Raw genomic sequence first — 15,153 nt, forward strand, 5'->3', positions numbered from 1 at the left:
TAATAATAAACGATGTGGGGATTTTTTTCAATATTAAGTATGTCCACGCACATATTGGGATTATTTTTGTTCTCATGCATATTATTTAATATTATACACTAAAACCTTTTTAAAACTAAATTCTGCTTTCAAATATACATGCACAAGACACATTAATTTCAACAGCATTTAAGTGTTCAATGATGCACAGACAGTGGCTTGTGGGATTCTCAGAAATTCCTAGAGCCCAGAAATTTAAGCATAGTTAGTGCCTTATCAATGGGAGATAAGTACGTACCTACTGTGTTTTTGAAAATCCCACTATTAGGTTCTTTGCATCTTTAAGTGCTTAATTACCTTTGCAAATCTCTCCCTAAGTACTTAAATATAAGAAGTGGGTATTAGTGAATAGTAGACATAATTTAGATGTGTTCAAAACTTTCACGGTCCTTCAGGTGTACTATAGAGTACAACAGCTACATAGGTAAAGTTGGAAATACTAAACTTTCTTAGGATATTGTATGTTCAAATGAAAATTAACATTTATTTCCTTAAGAAGTTCTTCAGAACACTATCTCTTAACTAATTTATATATTAATTAATTGCTCATTGTTTGCTCTATGGCAGAACTGTTACACTCAATATTGTTTCAAGGTGGACAAAAAATGGAGTTAGTTCTTTGAGATACTCCATTTTCTTCCTACCCACCTAAGGCTATGTCTAGACTGCAGGCTTCTTTCGAAAGAGGCTCTTTCGAAAGAGCCTCTTTCGAAAGATCGCATCTAGACTGCAGGCGGATCTTTCGAAAGAGAAATCCACTTTTTCGAAAGAGCACCCAGCGAGTCTGGATGCTCTCTTTCGAAGACGGCCTATTTACATTGAAGAATGCCTTCTTTCGAAAGAGGAACTTTCGAAAGAAGGCGTTCTTCCTCGTAAATTGAGGTTTACCGCCATCGAAAGAAAAGCCGCGTTCTTTCGAAATAATTTCGAAAGAACGCGGCTTGAGTCTGGACGCAGGGGAAGTTTTTTCGGGAAAAGGTTACTTTTCCCGAAAAAACCCCTGAGTCTGGACACGGCCTAAGTGTGCTGTGAGACTTTCAACAATCAAGGTGGCTACACATGTCAAAGGGGGTTATCAGAGTCAAATTACAAGGTACCCTCTCTCCTTCATGGGCTGAGTAGACAGAGTTTCAGAATTTGTTAGTTCCAGAAGGATCCAAAAATTGAACTTCAACTCCAATTTTATGCATTACCCTACCACAAATCATTTTTAAGAAAGAAAAAGAAAATCCTTTATGTAGGCCAACAGAAAGTGTGCACTATATTTCGACCTAGAATGAATGTGAGTTAAAAAGCCTGAAAATACAAATTTACTAATAAAATGTTGAGAAGCTTTGAGCTACAGCAGGCTCTCCTAATATTATGAATTGAAATTATGCACTTTTGTACCCCACTTTCAGTCAGAAAGAATGTAAGTGAGCTGCACAACAGTACTAAAGACTGCTAAATGTGAAGGGATTTTTTTTTAAGTAGACAAATATTCTCCATTCAGGCACAGTCATTCTTTAGGAGACAAAGGCTTTCTGTGTGCTCTGTGAAATCATTTTAATTCATTCTGACTTATCCCTTCCCATTGAGCAGTTCCAATTCACCAGTAACTGTTGCAAATCTTTGTTACTGTAATTGCCCTTGAGAGAGGGGTTAAACAAATCTATGCCAAAGGAAGAGGAGAAAAAACAATAACAATTTCAAAGAAACAAATTATGGAAATGTTTGATTTATTCATCAGAATTATTCCACAGTTCTTCCATAAAATAAAAGTTCATCTTGCTGAATTAAGGATGGTAGCTTCCCTGTTTATGTTTATAAACAACTGAAAAAATAAAATTCAAATATTTTGAATGCAAAAATACTGAACTAATTAAGAATGTTTTTAATATTTAGCATTCCTTGACTTAACTCTAAAGTTAAATATATGTAATAAAATGTTAGTATTGCCAGTGAATATAATGCTAGAAATGCTATGGAAAGCCATAGAATTGTTTAGCGCTGAGGTGGGCAAAATGTGGTCCTCCAAGCTGCTGAATTCAACCCATGGCCTGTCAAGAGCCTCCGCCAGACTCCCTACCCTCTCTACCCCTGCACAGTACTCAGAAAGACAGCTGCAATGGCCTTGTATTACTGTGAGTGCTTTAAGTCCAGAGGGAAGGCAGAAGAGACCTCACATGCTGCCCACAGTCACAGCACAATCTCCCAGTTCCCATTGGCAAGTTTCCACGCACAAAGTACTCCTCTATTCTGGGCTTACAGCATTCAGAGCAGCACATGGCCTTGCTGACTGCTCTGAGCAACCGGAGGGGGCATGAAAGGCAGAGAGCCTGGCTGAGGAACCTGCTGGGCAGGGATGCTGGCTGGGATCTGACCAGGTAAGTTTCTCTTGGTTACAATCCACCTCTGGCATCCCAGCCCCTTCTTCCACCAGCCCTCTGGGCCCCTCCTGCACCTCTACGTCATGTAACCCAAACCTTCTGCACCCCTGCTCCTGCACCCATATCCCTTCCCGGACCCTGCACCCCCTCCTACACATCTCCTTCAGGTCACAACCCTCTCCCACATCATGTGCCCCAATCCCCTAGCCCCATTCACATCACGAATTCCTGCACTACCTCCTACACTCCTACCCCCAGGTCACAATCCTCTTCCATCTTCCTACACCCTCCTCCCCCGACTTACACCTGTCCTCCAGGTCACCATCCCCTCCCAGGACATGCACCCACTCCCCTACACTCCTCTTCAAGGTCAGAATCTTCTGCACTAAAACCCATTCCCAGATCCCACAGTGCAGTCTCCTGACCCAAGTCACAAACCTATCCTTCACCAAAACTCCCTCCCAAATCCCAAACCCCCTCATGCATCCCAGTCTTTACCCCAAGCTCCCTTCTGCACCTAGCCTCTATCCCAGACCACCTACCTCCTCCATTAATATCATGGAAGAGTGCATCCCTTGACCACTTACCAAATTCCTAGTGTGGTCCCTCATCAAAAATCACTGTCCACCCCTGGTTGATGTGTTCTGCACAAATTCTTATGATGTCCTCATAACTACGGTATGGTAGTGCCTTCTAGTCAGACATGTGCTGTCATCCTTTTCCTAGGAGAAAATCTGTATATGGGATGGGCAAAAGAGCCTCCATGGGCTGAATCTGGCCTGCCAAGCAGGTTGATCCAACCTGTGGAAGCCCTGCTTCTCCCCCCGCCCCTAGGCCAAACAAGGTCCTTGGGATAGTGGGGGGGAGAGCACATGAAGTCTTCTTCCGCCTGCCCCCATGCTACAAGAAGCATGTGACGTGTGCTACTGGCAGGGTCAGAGGAGACTTTGTGCACTCTCCCTGCACCCAAGCCCTGATTGGCCTGCAGGCATAGAGATCATGTGAAGTCTCCTCCCATCCTACAAGGGGCACAGAGCTTCTGAGTGCCGCACACCCCTTGCAGAATGGGGGCAGGGCGAGAGGAGACTTTGCATGCTCCCTGTGCCCCCAGGCCAATAACGGCTTGGGAGTGAGGGGGACTGTGAAGTCTCCTCCCACCCTGCAAGGGGCTTGACACTTAAAGTCAACCACTAAGCTGGTGGTTGACTCTAAGCACAGCACTCCCTTGCAGGGCAGGAGCAGGGAGTGAGAAACTTTGCATGCTCCCCCTTCCCCAGCCCCTGATTGATTTGGGGACCAGAGGGAGTGTACAAAGTGTCCTCCTGCTGCCAGGGGCATGGGCACCTTGAGCGAACAGCCAGCTGTTCAGAACAGCTGAAGGTTCTCTCTGGGGTGAGGCAGGGCAAAAGACATTGCATGCTCCCTCACCTCAAGACCAATCAGGGTCTGAGGGTGGGGAAGCACGGAAATGTCCTGGCCTCGCCCCTTCGGGTAGCCTGGGGACACTTCAAAAGTTTCTGAAGTGGCCTCCAGTCAAAAATTATTGCTGTATATTCATTATGATGTATTTTTATAGGGTTTAACTTTTTTTTTTGAAGAAGTGGCCTGTGCCTATGAAAGCTCATGATACCATCTACGGCTACATCTACACTGGCCACAATTTCTGGAAAAGGGATGCAAATCAGGTAAGTCAGGATAGGGAAATCCGCGGGGGATTTAAATATCCCCCATGGATTTAAATAAACATGTCCGTCCCTTTTTTTCCAGCTTGGGGAAAAGCCGGAAAAAAAGCGTCTAGACTCGCGCGATCCTCCGGAATAAAGCCCTTTTCTGGAGGATCTCTTATTCCTACTTCTCCCCAAGCCGGAAAAAAAGTGGCGGACATGTTTATTTAAATCCGAGGGGGATATTTAAATCCCCTGCGGATTTCCCTATCCTGACTTACCTGATTTGCATGGCTTTTCCGGAAATTGTGGCCAGTGTAGACGTAGCCTACATGTTTTCTATAAAGTGCTACCAGACCATTTGTTATTTTTTAACTTTATCGTAGATTATATGTACACGTTTCTCATGGACACAGGGCTAGCTGTTTCACCGGCACCTTTTAAGTCTCTCTAAGTGTGTGGCTAGACTATGGAGTTTTTTCAGAAAAAGTGGTCTTCCTTCGAAAAAAACTTCACTTACATCTAGACTGCTGTCACGTTTCGAAATTAAATAGAAAAAACGCCACATTTTTTTCAAAATTCATAAACCTACTTTTACCAGGAAGAACATCTTTTTTCAAATGAGCTCTTTCGAAAAAAGGTGTTCTTGAACACAAACAGGGCTTTTTTGAAAGAGAGCATCCAGACTGCCACTTTCAAAAAAGTAGATCACTTTTTCAAAACTCTTGTGACTGTCTAGATGATCTTTTTCGAAAAAGGGTTTAGGCATACCCTAAGGGGGCATCTACTCTTCACTATTACCTCAAAATAGCTTATTTTGAAATTTGGTGCTCTGTAGACAGCACCAAATTTTGAAATAAATCATTATTCAAAAACTTTCCCTTAACCTTCATAGAATGAGCTTTACAGGGACATTGGAATAGCAAGCCAGTTATATTTTGAAATAACAGGGACCCTCAAAAGACATGGAATATTATTTCAGGATACTTCCGGTATCCTGAAATAGTGCCACAGTGTAGACATAGTCTAAAGGAACCCTCTCTGAAGGCCTCTTGTCCTTACATAAGAATGGCCATAGAGGATCAGACCAAATGTCCATCTAGCCCAGTATCCTGTCTTCTGACAGTGGCCAATGTCAAGTACCCAAGAGGAAATGAGCTGAACAGGTGATCATCAAGTGGTCCATTTCCTGTTGCCAGTTCTCAGCTTCTGGCCTTATCTGTCTTATGGTGGAATTTTGGTTTCTTCCACTCAGACTCTCAATACCACTTACCACCTGGCAGGCCAGACTTTCCGGCATTTTCAGGAACCTGTGATATTGACCAATATCCTTATTAAAATACAATATTTTTATTAAATAATTGGAACCATATATTAGAGAAAAAGGGACTCTCAGTAAGAAACATGTCTTTAGTTTCACCTAATCTTATGTTTCACTACAGGCTGTTAAAAAGGCTTTCCTTGGACATAAAAGAAATAGAACAGAACCAACTTTTCTTCTCCTAACAAGCCCAGATCCTCCTGAGGATCCATGTGCCTCCTAGTCTGACCCATTCTGTTCAGACATGTTTCCATACTCCCTGGCTGTGTCTAGACTGGCCACTTTTCCAGAAAAACTTGCCAGCTGTCTACACTGGCCGATTGAATTTCCGCAAAAGCACTGACGATCTCATGTAAGATTGTCAGTGCTTTTGCGGAAATACTATGCTGCTCCTGTTCAGGCAAAAGTCTTTTTCCGAAAAACTTTTGCGCAAAAGGGGCAGTGTAGACAGCAGAGATTTGTTTTCCGCAAAAAAGCCCCAATCGCGAAAATGGCGATCGGGGCTTTTTTTGCGGAAAAGCGCGTCTAGAAAATCATGCCAGTGTAGACGTAGCCCCTATGTGTAGTCCAGTGGAAAAGCTTACCTTTATTATATTGGCTGGTTCACATTATATTTTGCTTTATTATATTTAGCAGAATGCAAGAAACGTATAGGTTAATATCTGTAGGACTTTGGCTTTAGCAGTCAGCATAAGGCTTGAGGCCTATGAACTTTGTAAAAAATAAATATAGGTAACCCATAGGTTATGGGATACTGGAAGTAAGAGGGAGTTTTGTCCGTAATATTAGCCAACTACAGAACATGAACTGACACCATCTTTTGGAAGGTTTTGAAGGAAACATCCAATCACAATGAATTAGCAAATATAATAATGGGGCAAAATTATAAACATACTAACCTATTTAAAAAGGACACCTTAACATTGGTAAGGGGGGGAACTGCTATTGAATATGCATTAGGCATAGTAATGTCAGTGTAACAAATTATAAACAAGGCATCCCAGAGCGATTGGAGTAAAGATGTAGACTTTGGGAGGATGGTATAAAAAAGGATAATGGCTAACATTTCAGGTTGTTCTGGGATGGTGTGAGTATAAATTTTCAGATGTATTTTCTGTCTTATCTCTATCTGCCTTGCTGAGTTAGCGTGTGGAGTTTTGCAAAATGTATTAAATTATGTGATGATATAAAAAAGTTCCTATCATATAAATATCAAACCTGTGCACATTGGGGTTCCCAAGCATCAACTTACTGTAACAGTCTAACTGGGCTTGATCTTGGAACAAAAACTCCAAGACTTGTTCATCCTCCAATTTGTTAATCCTCCAAGTAACAACTGAAAATCTTTATATCAGACTACAGATCTGGTGCCTGAACAGGGACCCCAACGAACACACAGGCCTCCCATTCTGGCATAGATAAACTCTACAACTTTGGTAAAATCTAAATTAAAATCCAGGTAACCTCTGTCAGAATTTGGTGCCTGTCAGAAACACTCACTATATCTCGCTAGGGATTTCTTCTTTTTCCTTCAGTTATTATTCCTCTTTTCTCTTTCTTTGCCTCTGGTATATTGCTTCTGGCTTTCTTATCAAGAAAAGGAGGGATCTGCCCTCCTGGGGGAGAGTAGTAACACAGATACACAAAGGGTGCATGTGTCTACACAGCACCCTAATCTCAAAGTAAGATATGCAATTTGCTGCACAAATTGCATATCTTATTTTGAATCTATTTCAAAATAGCTTATTATGAAATTTGGCGCATCTACACAGCGACAAATTTCGAAATAATGCACTATTTTGAGCCATTCCTTATCCCTCATGCAACAAGGTTTACCGGGATGACAAAATAGCACACTCATTATTTTGAAAAATATTTCAAAATAACAGGAGGTTTGTGTAGACACTGGATAGCTATTTCTGGGGTTACCTCTGGAATCCTGAAATCACCGTGCCATGTAGATGTACCTGAAGAGAGGAGTGCTCAAGTTCTTGACCATCAGATTCATTTGGCATGATAGTGACAGGATGCATGAGGGGTGATGTGGGACATCAGCCTGATTGCAATCTTCATTGGGTATTATTGCCTTGTCACTGGGTTAAACACATGATAAGGGGTTTCTGGTTGGAGGTACCAATAAAAATCTGTTAAAAATTGCAGTTGCACAGGGCCCAGGTGATCCACACTTTGAGGTGGCAGGTGAGTTGATTACTTCATATTTTAATTGGCACCAAAAAGGCCACAGTAACTCAGTAACTATATGCTTCAAGCTACCTTAATGTCAATCCCTGCAACTGTCCTGGACTGCATTCAGATCTGTCTACTCAGAGCTTCCCCCTTGCTGCTTGGTAGGTCCCAGCTAGAAAATAAATTCTCCATCAGCTAAGAGCATATTAGCTACCAAGGGAAGAGAGAGGAAGCAGAACTCCCCTCCCTTCTGCTTTTCTTGGAACTTATTTAAGTAATTGTTCAAACTGATGTATTTTCTTTACTTCCTTTACATGGTACAAACACTGGAGGTTGTGAGTCTGCCTTTCTGAACAAACTGCTATAACACCAGATTGACACTGGCAATATTAGATATGCGATTCCACCCATGACAATTGTGTAGCTGGAATTGATGTACCTTACTTTTCCGGTGTGGCCCCACAGAGGGAGGTCAATGGGAGAAATGCTGCCATTGACTTCACTTACTCCTTGCAACTGTGAGGCATGCCAGGTTGATGGGGGTGCCATCAGCATTCAATTTACCGAGTCTTTAATAGATCTGCTAAATCAAATGCCGGAAGATCAATCACCACAACACCAATCTCTACAGCAGTGAAGACAAGCTCTCAGATGCTGCCTTTAGAGGAGCCCAAAGCTTTTCACTCCAAAAACTGCAGAAAGGGATTTGCAAAGTTCCTTACTTATTAGCTGATGACAGCAAAGGAGAGCATGACTGATGCTAAATTGCATGCTAATTACTACTCAAAGACTGTAGGGATATTTTTTGACCCTGATATAAATGTTGTCTGTGTTTTATAGTAAAACAATGAGGAAAACTAGCTTCAGGGATTGAAGTTTGAAGTGCATGTTCATGAGGCATGACTCAGAAATCACCATGTCTCAAGGTAAAAGGCCATTTATGTTGTGATAGGCCTTATTTGGAACAAAAGCCTGTCAACTCTCAAAGTAATAACTGAAAACCTTTAAAATCAGACTACACAGGAGAGCAGGCTAGAGCCATTAAAGCTGTTCATTTTGTCATTGCTTCTTAATGATCCTTAAGTGTAAGTTCAATCACATTTTCAAAAAGGACTTAATGAAAGCAATGTCAAAAAACTTACACTTGGGACAAAATGTAGTGAGGTTTGTTGTAGTTCTTTGCTCCTATAGAAGTTCATTGTGGATTCATGAACTGGCCCCGAGAATGTTCTATCTCCTGTATATACAAGCTTTATCTTTGCAAGGGACAGTTCCATCTGCCAGAGGACAGATGCCGTTACCTTAGAACTTTAAGTGATCCTTTAGGCACCATGGCTTCAGACTTCTAAAAGTATTTTCTTCTGCCAACTAGAATAATCATCTTACCTGAACTCAGCTTCCACCAGTTGCTTTCTTCATGCATTAGTTGATCTTCTCCCATCTGTGTACTATCTTGGTGGTTCATGTCCCTATCAAATGATAGATAATTGGATATTATCTGCAAATCAACAGCTTTTAAGCCCCTGTAGTTTCATAGGCTATGTCTACACTACCAGGTATGCAGATTTTGAATAGCATTGAATTGAACAACCATTAGTTCTCAACCATGGTATGTCTATCACTTGGAATACTCAGGGGTCTTCCGGGGTTTTACAACAACAAAAAAAGCAATAGTGAAGTCAGCATCAACTAAAATTTCATAGACAATAATTTGTTTATACTGCTCTACTACAGCTTTTCTCAAAGTGGTTTACAAAACCACTTTGAGAAACCAGTTAACTGGCCACTCCAGTGTGTTTATGATGGCTACGTCTAGACTACAGCCCTTTTCTGATATCCCGAAAAAGTTATGCCACATCCAAGGAATGTGTCCGCTATTCCAGAAAAAAAATTCACCATCCCTGTAAACCTCATTTTACAAGGAATAAGGGATGGCTCAAAAGAGGAGATTTTTATGAAATTTGGAGCCATGTAGATGTGCCAAATTTTGGAAAAGCCTCTTTTGAAAGACAAGCGAAAAAAGATACGCAAATTGCGAACCTGAATTTATGTATCTTTTTCTGACTTTTCTTTGTAATGTAGACATAGCCTTACTGACGTCATGACCAAGGAACCTCGCAACTCCTATTGGCTCCATTTTGCCAGTTGCAGCCAAGGGGAGTCGTGGGAAGCAGCAGCCCAACCCATGCCGCTTCTTATGGTTCCCCTTGATTCCAAATGGCAAATCTGAGCCAATGGGAGCCACAAGGCTGCACGGCCACGATGCCAGTAAGTAAACACGCCAGAGTGGCCATTTAACAGGTTTCTTGAAGTGGTTTCATTGACCACTTTAAGAAACCGTTGTACTAATATACACTGAAATGTAAGTACAATATTTATATTCCAATTGACTTTTTTTTTTTAACAATTATAGAAGTTGAACCTCTCTAGTCTGACAATCTTGGGACCTGACTGGTACCAAACCAGAGAATTTGCCAAACCACAAGAAGTCAATATTGTCTAGCAGCATTACCAACTCTTTCAATGCTTACTGGGCTTTTAGAAGACATTTGGGGGTAAATTAGAGCTAAATAACAGCATGGAACAATGAGAGCCAGAACTGGTGGCTGTAAACAAACCTTTATGGGACCACAGGAAAATTAGCCATGCCCATGATAAGTGAACATCCAGCTACCCAAAATCATGCCAGACCATGAATGTTGCCAGACTACAGAATGCCAGACTAGAGAGGTTAAACCTATATTATAAAAATGAAAAAGAAAGCAATTTTTCAGTAGTAGGATGCTGAGACAGACACTTGTGTATTATAACTTGTTTTGTTAGTTTTTAAGTGAGGTGAAATTTTGGGGTATACAAGACAAATGAGACTCTTGAAAGGGGTACAGCAATCTGGAAAATGGCAAGCACCACAGGAATGGCAAATTGATCTTAGAGGCACTCTTTAAATGAGGGGACTATTGGGAGAGGTGCAATGTCTATTCATTGTCCTTTGGGTGCATTCTTCAAGGAAGGACTTGAATCATTTAGAGTATTCTCTTGGATGGGACTGATGTATCTCAGGGTCAACAGAATATAATCCTGCAAAGAAATTGAGGAGAATGGGAATGGAGGCCCATTATCCACATAACATCAAGAAATCTTTCCTCAGTTATATTAATGCTGTTTCTGGCCCATGTCCTGGCTTGATACGATATTGTGCAGGATGTCGGGTAATGGCTTCAGCTAGATGAACTCATGGGAAGCCTTAGATTAGTTTCTTGAAGAACTCACTCAGCAATGGACCGTTTTACACTGTTGTTCCAGCTTCCCAAAAGGAGGGGGATCTGTGCAGCCACTCCTCAGGGAAAGGAATGGATCCATATGCTTACTGCCCCACCATTTGGGAAGATGAGGGGGGCCAGCAACTGTTGCATGGATAGAGACCTGGTCATGTTCATCCCTGCTGCCTGCCCCCTTCATCAATCTCATTCCTATGGAAATGGAGTGTAGGGGCTCCCATTGTATCAGGACAGACTGAATGAGCATGCTGCACAGGCCCTGCCCACCACTGGCAAGTACCACCAGATTGGCCTCGTGAATGATCCCACTAGAGAATGGGGTGTGTGGCTCTGAGTAAGAAATCCAGCACTTTTCCTTTAGCTGTACCAGTTGCACCTGCTCATATGTTAGCTTTCCATTCATACTAATCAATCATTTCTAGAGAACTGCTGATCTATTTTTAATGTATGTTGTTATCCCTACCTACTGCTCAGATTCAAATATCAAATACTGTACTGTTACTTAGAATCATAGAATCATAGAATAATAGGACTGGAAGGGACCTCGAGAGGTCATCGAGTCCAGCCCCCCGCCCTCAAGGCAGGATCAAGCTCCGTCTACACCATCCCTGACAGATGTCTATCTAACCTGTTCTTAAATATCTCCAGAGAGGGAGAATCCACCACCTCCCTTGGCAATTTATTCCAATATTTGACCACCCTGACAGTTAGGAATTTTTTCCTAATGTCCAATCTAAACCTCCCCTGCTGCACTTTAAGCCCATTACTCCTTGTCCTGTCCTCAGAAACCAAGAGGAACAAATTTTCACCTTCCTCCTTGTGACACCCTTTTAGATATTTGAAAACCGCTATCATGTCCCCCTTTAATCTTCTTTTTTCCAAACTAAACAAGCCCAGTTCATGAAGCCTGGCTTCATAGGTCATGTTCTCTAAACCTTTAATCATTCTTGTCGCTCTTCTCTGTACCCTTTCCAATTTCTCCACATCTTTCTTGAAATGTGGTGCCCAGAACTGGACACAGTACTCCAGCTGAGGCCTAACTAGTGCAGAGTAGAGCGGCAGAATGACTTCACGAGTTTTGCTTACAACACACCTGTTGATACAACCTAGAATCATATTTGCTTTTTTTGCAACAGCGTCACACTGTTGACTCATATTCAACTTGTGGTCCACTATGACCCCTAGATCCCTTTCCGCCATGCTCCTTCCTAGACAGTCGCTTCCCATCTTGTATGTATGGAACTGATTGTTCCTTCCTAAGTGGAGCACTATGCATTTCTCTTTATTAAACTTCATCCTGTTTACCTCTGACCATTTCTCTAACTTTCTAAGGTCATTTTGAATTATGTCCCTATCCTCCAAAGAAGTCGCAACCCCACCCAGTTTGGTATCATCTGCAAACTTAATAAGCGTACTCTCTATCCCAATATCTACATCATTGATGAAGATATTGAACAGTACGGGTCCCAAAACAGACCCTTGAGGAACTCCACTTGTTATCCCTTTCCAGCAGGATTTAGAACCGTTAACAACAACTCTCTGACTACAGTTATCCAGCCAATTATGCACCCACCTTATCGTGGCCCTATCTAAGTTATATTTGCCTAGTTTATCAATAAGAATATCATGCGAGACCGTATCAAATGCCTTACTAAAGTCTAGGTATATGACATCCACCGCTTCTCCCTTATCCACTTGCTGTACACTGAATTCCTGGGTGACAAACACTTTTATGGGAAGCACTTGAAATAACCCATTTGGTAATTTTTTGGTCAGTTTCTTTGTTACTAGTTATTGTTTTCTTCCTTGAATGAGTCTTGGGCTTTAATTAGTAATGAGTTTACTTTGAAGACAGTATGCCTTGTTTATCAATCAAGCTTTTTTTTCTACACTTAGTGAACATGCTCTTTTTTTAAAGACACCAATTTGCTTTTTTTTTTTATTGATTTCAAACATTGGGTTGATTTCAGGCAATTCTTTTCTTCCGGAAGTATTAAAATATAACCATTTTTGTCCTGATGTCACCCTTTACTTTTCTTTTCAAGCATTTGCAATTTTATAATTCTTTGCATATAATCAACTTTCTGACATCTAGTCAAACTATTCTGAATCTACCCATTAGCATAATGCAGTCATGAGAGTATATTTTGCAGGCCTACAAGAAAGAAAATGACAACGAGGATAACAGCTAATATTGTCAGTCAGAAATAAGGAAATATTTATAAAAGGATATCCACTACAATAATGGGAAAGTAACATAGATGCAATCTCCCTGCTTCTGAAATATCCCACAGATTTGCTCCATGAAGTTTCTAAATTTCTTTTTTTCTAAGAGCACTGTTAAATAGCCATGAATTTTCCTGTTACTGTCATGCAGATTCATAAAGTTGGTTGGGAAATTTTGAAGAAATATTATTTTGACACAAAATATTGATTAGATTAATCAAACTTTTCATAGAAAAGGCTATTTGACAAATTTCTCAACCCCAAAAATGTTTTGGAAAAAAAAATCAAAATTACCAAAAGGTTTTGTGTCAACATTTTTTAAACAAAAGATTCTGGTTTTCTTGTTCAGGACTACTATAGATTCAGAACCTATGTTTTAAATGTTGAATATCAGTTCTAGAGGACCAGGCATTCCTAATTTTAATATCTGCACTAACACTAACTCCCACCTTGGCCCTGTTAAAACCATTTAACTGGTCTTCCTCAGTTATTCCATCTGGAAAATGGGGGTAATTATATCTACCTCCTTCAGAGGGAAGTTTGTGAGGATTAGTTACACATTTGGAGAATATGAAACACTTACAATTTATTATTGAAAGGTTACCCAACTGTGGCAGATGTCTCTTTTCTTGGACTAGACTTACCATGAAAAAATAGAAATAATCTTCTATACATTTCCTGATGTTAAAAACTGGTACTTGATCTTTGACAATTAACATTACTAAACAAAAGGGCCAGAGAGTTGTTTAGAGCAAGTGTTTTATGTATACACACAAAAGTGAAAAAGTATTTTATTTTACTTTAAAATAAATCTCCATATTCATGGGATACCCTGAAATATGGTTTCTTTAAAAGTATTCAAAGTATTGAATTAATATATACACTGTATAAAATAGGGATGGGTCAAGTCTATTCAAATATAGAAGGGGGGAGAAAATAGTGAGAGTGTAGACTACGCAGCTGATAACCACATCACCAGCTGGCAAAGAACGTGTTATGTATAAGTGAATTTTTTTATCCAACAGAAGGAGACAAAGGCTACGTCTAGACTGGGCGGGGGGGGAGGGGTTGGAAAAAGATATGCAAATTGCGAACTCCTGCTATTTCCTCCCCCATTTTCCTGCAAAATTATAATTCACTGAGTTCCAAAAATTAGCAAATGGATATTTCTTTCTTATTTTCCCCTTATTCGTCTAAAAACAGGTGACAATTTCAGTGGGGCTAGAACTAGGGTGCTGTCATATCTTGTGGCCTGAAGTAGTATTAACACCAAATATCAGATATCCATCATCAGCCCCCTGCTAGAAACATTGTTTCAGCACTCCTGAATAATATTGTACAATATTGTCAGGATTTTTTTCAAATTCACATGAAAATTGACTTGATTTGTTTTACACTTGGTGTTCTAATAATCTTATTTCCATGTAAGTGTGTTCTATTGGTTTATCACCTTTCCCCTCTCCTTAGAAAGTTTGAACTTTTTCAAAACGCAATTGTTGTTTGCAGCCAATTCATCAGCATCCAGGCTTCATGCACATTATGTTACCCTCTGATTTTATGCTTCAAACGTTTTCCAATTATCTACAGAATTCACCCCCTTCCTTTTCACAGCAGTTCTTCCACCTACTAACAATTAATTATATTTACATTTTTGAGTATTTATGAGTAAAGGCTGCATCAAGCCTATGTAAATGCATCAAAAGTAGTCTTAAAAGTGCATTTTAACATGTACATTATAATTTATGCAGCATTAAAGAAGAGAATCTAAAATACATAGATTGCTTCACCCAAGAGCTCTTTTATTATCTTCATCAAAAGGCTACTTTTTAAGCTTGCTGAAATATATAGCTTACAAGTTATTTTAATTTGATTACAGCTTTTTAATATCAAACTTGAACTCTCATGTAACGTGATAGCATGTTGGGTATTATGCAGAATTTGGACAAACGTGTCCTGAAAAACTCCTAGCCATTCAGAATATAGGGATATCTGCTAATCTGTGGATAAATTGAACATTGTCACCTTGGAAGCATTGCCATTCCTTACAAATGTTCTGCATAAAACAACAC

At 40.5% G+C, this 15,153-nt stretch overlaps 1 protein-coding gene across 1 annotated transcript in view; it reads left to right on the top strand.

The window, feature by feature from the left end:
* Positions 1-10,782: 10,782 nt before the first annotated feature.
* IMPG1 (interphotoreceptor matrix proteoglycan 1) overlaps positions 10,783-15,153 on the top strand; it is a 78,244-nt gene continuing 73,873 nt past the window's right edge. The window contains exon 1 of the mRNA XM_089777149.1: positions 10,783-10,789. Within this exon, the coding sequence (XP_089633275.1) occupies positions 10,783-10,789 (7 nt within the window). The remainder of the gene's footprint in view (positions 10,790-15,153) is intronic.

The sequence above is a fragment of the Pelodiscus sinensis genome, chromosome 3 (genome assembly GCF_052426305.1).
Source record: "Pelodiscus sinensis isolate ZL-2025 chromosome 3, ASM5242630v1, whole genome shotgun sequence".
Lineage (NCBI taxonomy): Eukaryota > Metazoa > Chordata > Testudines > Trionychidae > Pelodiscus > Pelodiscus sinensis.